Consider the following 1,298-nt stretch of genomic DNA (forward strand, 5'->3'; position numbering starts at 1 on the left):
ACACATCATGGAGGCTTCTGTACCCTCCCAGGCCAAGGCCTCCCCTTTGCTGCCCTCCCCATCCTCAGTGATGTGGCCAATCAGCCCATGCACACCTGAGCTCCTGCTGGGCAGCTGTGGAATCCAGCGTGTCCTCCAACTCTGTTTTCAGTGCCTCCAGCTCTTCCCCAAGGTCCCGTTTCTGCTTCTCAGCTTTGTTCCTAGAAGCACGCTCAGATTCCAGGTCTTCCTGCAGTTCAGAAATCTGAGATTCCAGCTCCCGAATCTTCTTTAGGGCCATGTTCTTCTGGGCAGCTTCTTCTTCCACTCTGCAAGAGACCACCAGCATCAGCATGGGGCTATTTCCACCTTCAAGGAGCAGAGTTTGTGGAAGAGGCTTAGAGAGGTGCAGCCAAAGCTGCTTGTGGCAGTCATAATCTGTCTTTTAGGGTCACGCTGCAAAAATAACACCTGAGGCATCTGGAAGATTTAAGGGCAATATCACTTGAGAACTGGAAAATCTCAGAGAAATCATTTCATTTTCCAAATTAAGATTCACTACTTTTGATATTAAAAAAAAAATCAAATGTTAAATGGGAAAAAAAGAAAATAAAATGCTACAGTCCATGATGACTGCAACTAAGTAAAAACACCAATGTGGTATGGACTTTATTATGATGTATCAATGTAGGTTCACCAGTTGTAACACACATACCTCTCTGGTGGGGGGTGTTGATGTTGGCAGAGGCTATGCACATGTTGGGGTAGGGGGTACCTGGGAAATCTCTATAGATTCTGCTCAATCTTGCTGTGAATCTAAAACAGCTCTAAAAAATAGTCTATTAAACTGTGTGCCTATAGACAAAAAATTTAAAAAGGAAAGGAAAATAAAGGAAAGAACTATGGTTGGTTGGTGAAAGAGCTGTGGATGACTTTTTTGGGATTACAAATGAGCAAATGACAAAGAAGCCCTAGACCATGCTTTCAGTGGACAGGAGCTATTTGCCATGAAATGGCTCTTCCAAGACAACAGAGGAGAGAGTGCCTGCAGCTCAGCAATGCGCCATGACCCAGGGCAGGAAGCAGGCCGAAAGCACTCACACCAGCCCCCTGGCCACAGGCTGTGGTCTGGGTCCCACCTGGCCAGGGCGGCCTGGAGCTCCTCCTCTTTCTTGGCCAGCTGCATCTTGAGCTCAGCAATCTGTGCCTGCAGCTCGGCAATCTGGTCGCTGAGGTCCGTGGAGTCTCCCTCCAACTTCCGGCGGGTCTTCTCCAGCTCCTGCCGCTGCTTCTCCTCCCTGCGGAGGCGCTCTGCGGGG

At 48.8% G+C, this 1,298-nt stretch overlaps 1 protein-coding gene across 1 annotated transcript in view; it reads right to left on the minus strand.

The window, feature by feature from the left end:
• MYH9 (myosin, heavy chain 9, non-muscle) overlaps positions 1 to 1,298 on the minus strand; it is a 99,328-nt gene that overhangs the window by 14,745 nt on the left and 83,285 nt on the right. The window contains exons 25-26 of the mRNA XM_008587357.1: positions 1,119 to 1,290; positions 96 to 308 (exon numbers count right to left, since the gene is read on the minus strand). Coding sequence (XP_008585579.1) covers positions 96 to 308; positions 1,119 to 1,290 — 385 coding nt within the window. The remainder of the gene's footprint in view (positions 1 to 95; positions 309 to 1,118; positions 1,291 to 1,298) is intronic.

The sequence above is a fragment of the Galeopterus variegatus genome, unplaced genomic scaffold, assembly GCF_000696425.1.
Source record: "Galeopterus variegatus unplaced genomic scaffold, G_variegatus-3.0.2 Scaffold4349, whole genome shotgun sequence".
Lineage (NCBI taxonomy): Eukaryota > Metazoa > Chordata > Mammalia > Dermoptera > Cynocephalidae > Galeopterus > Galeopterus variegatus.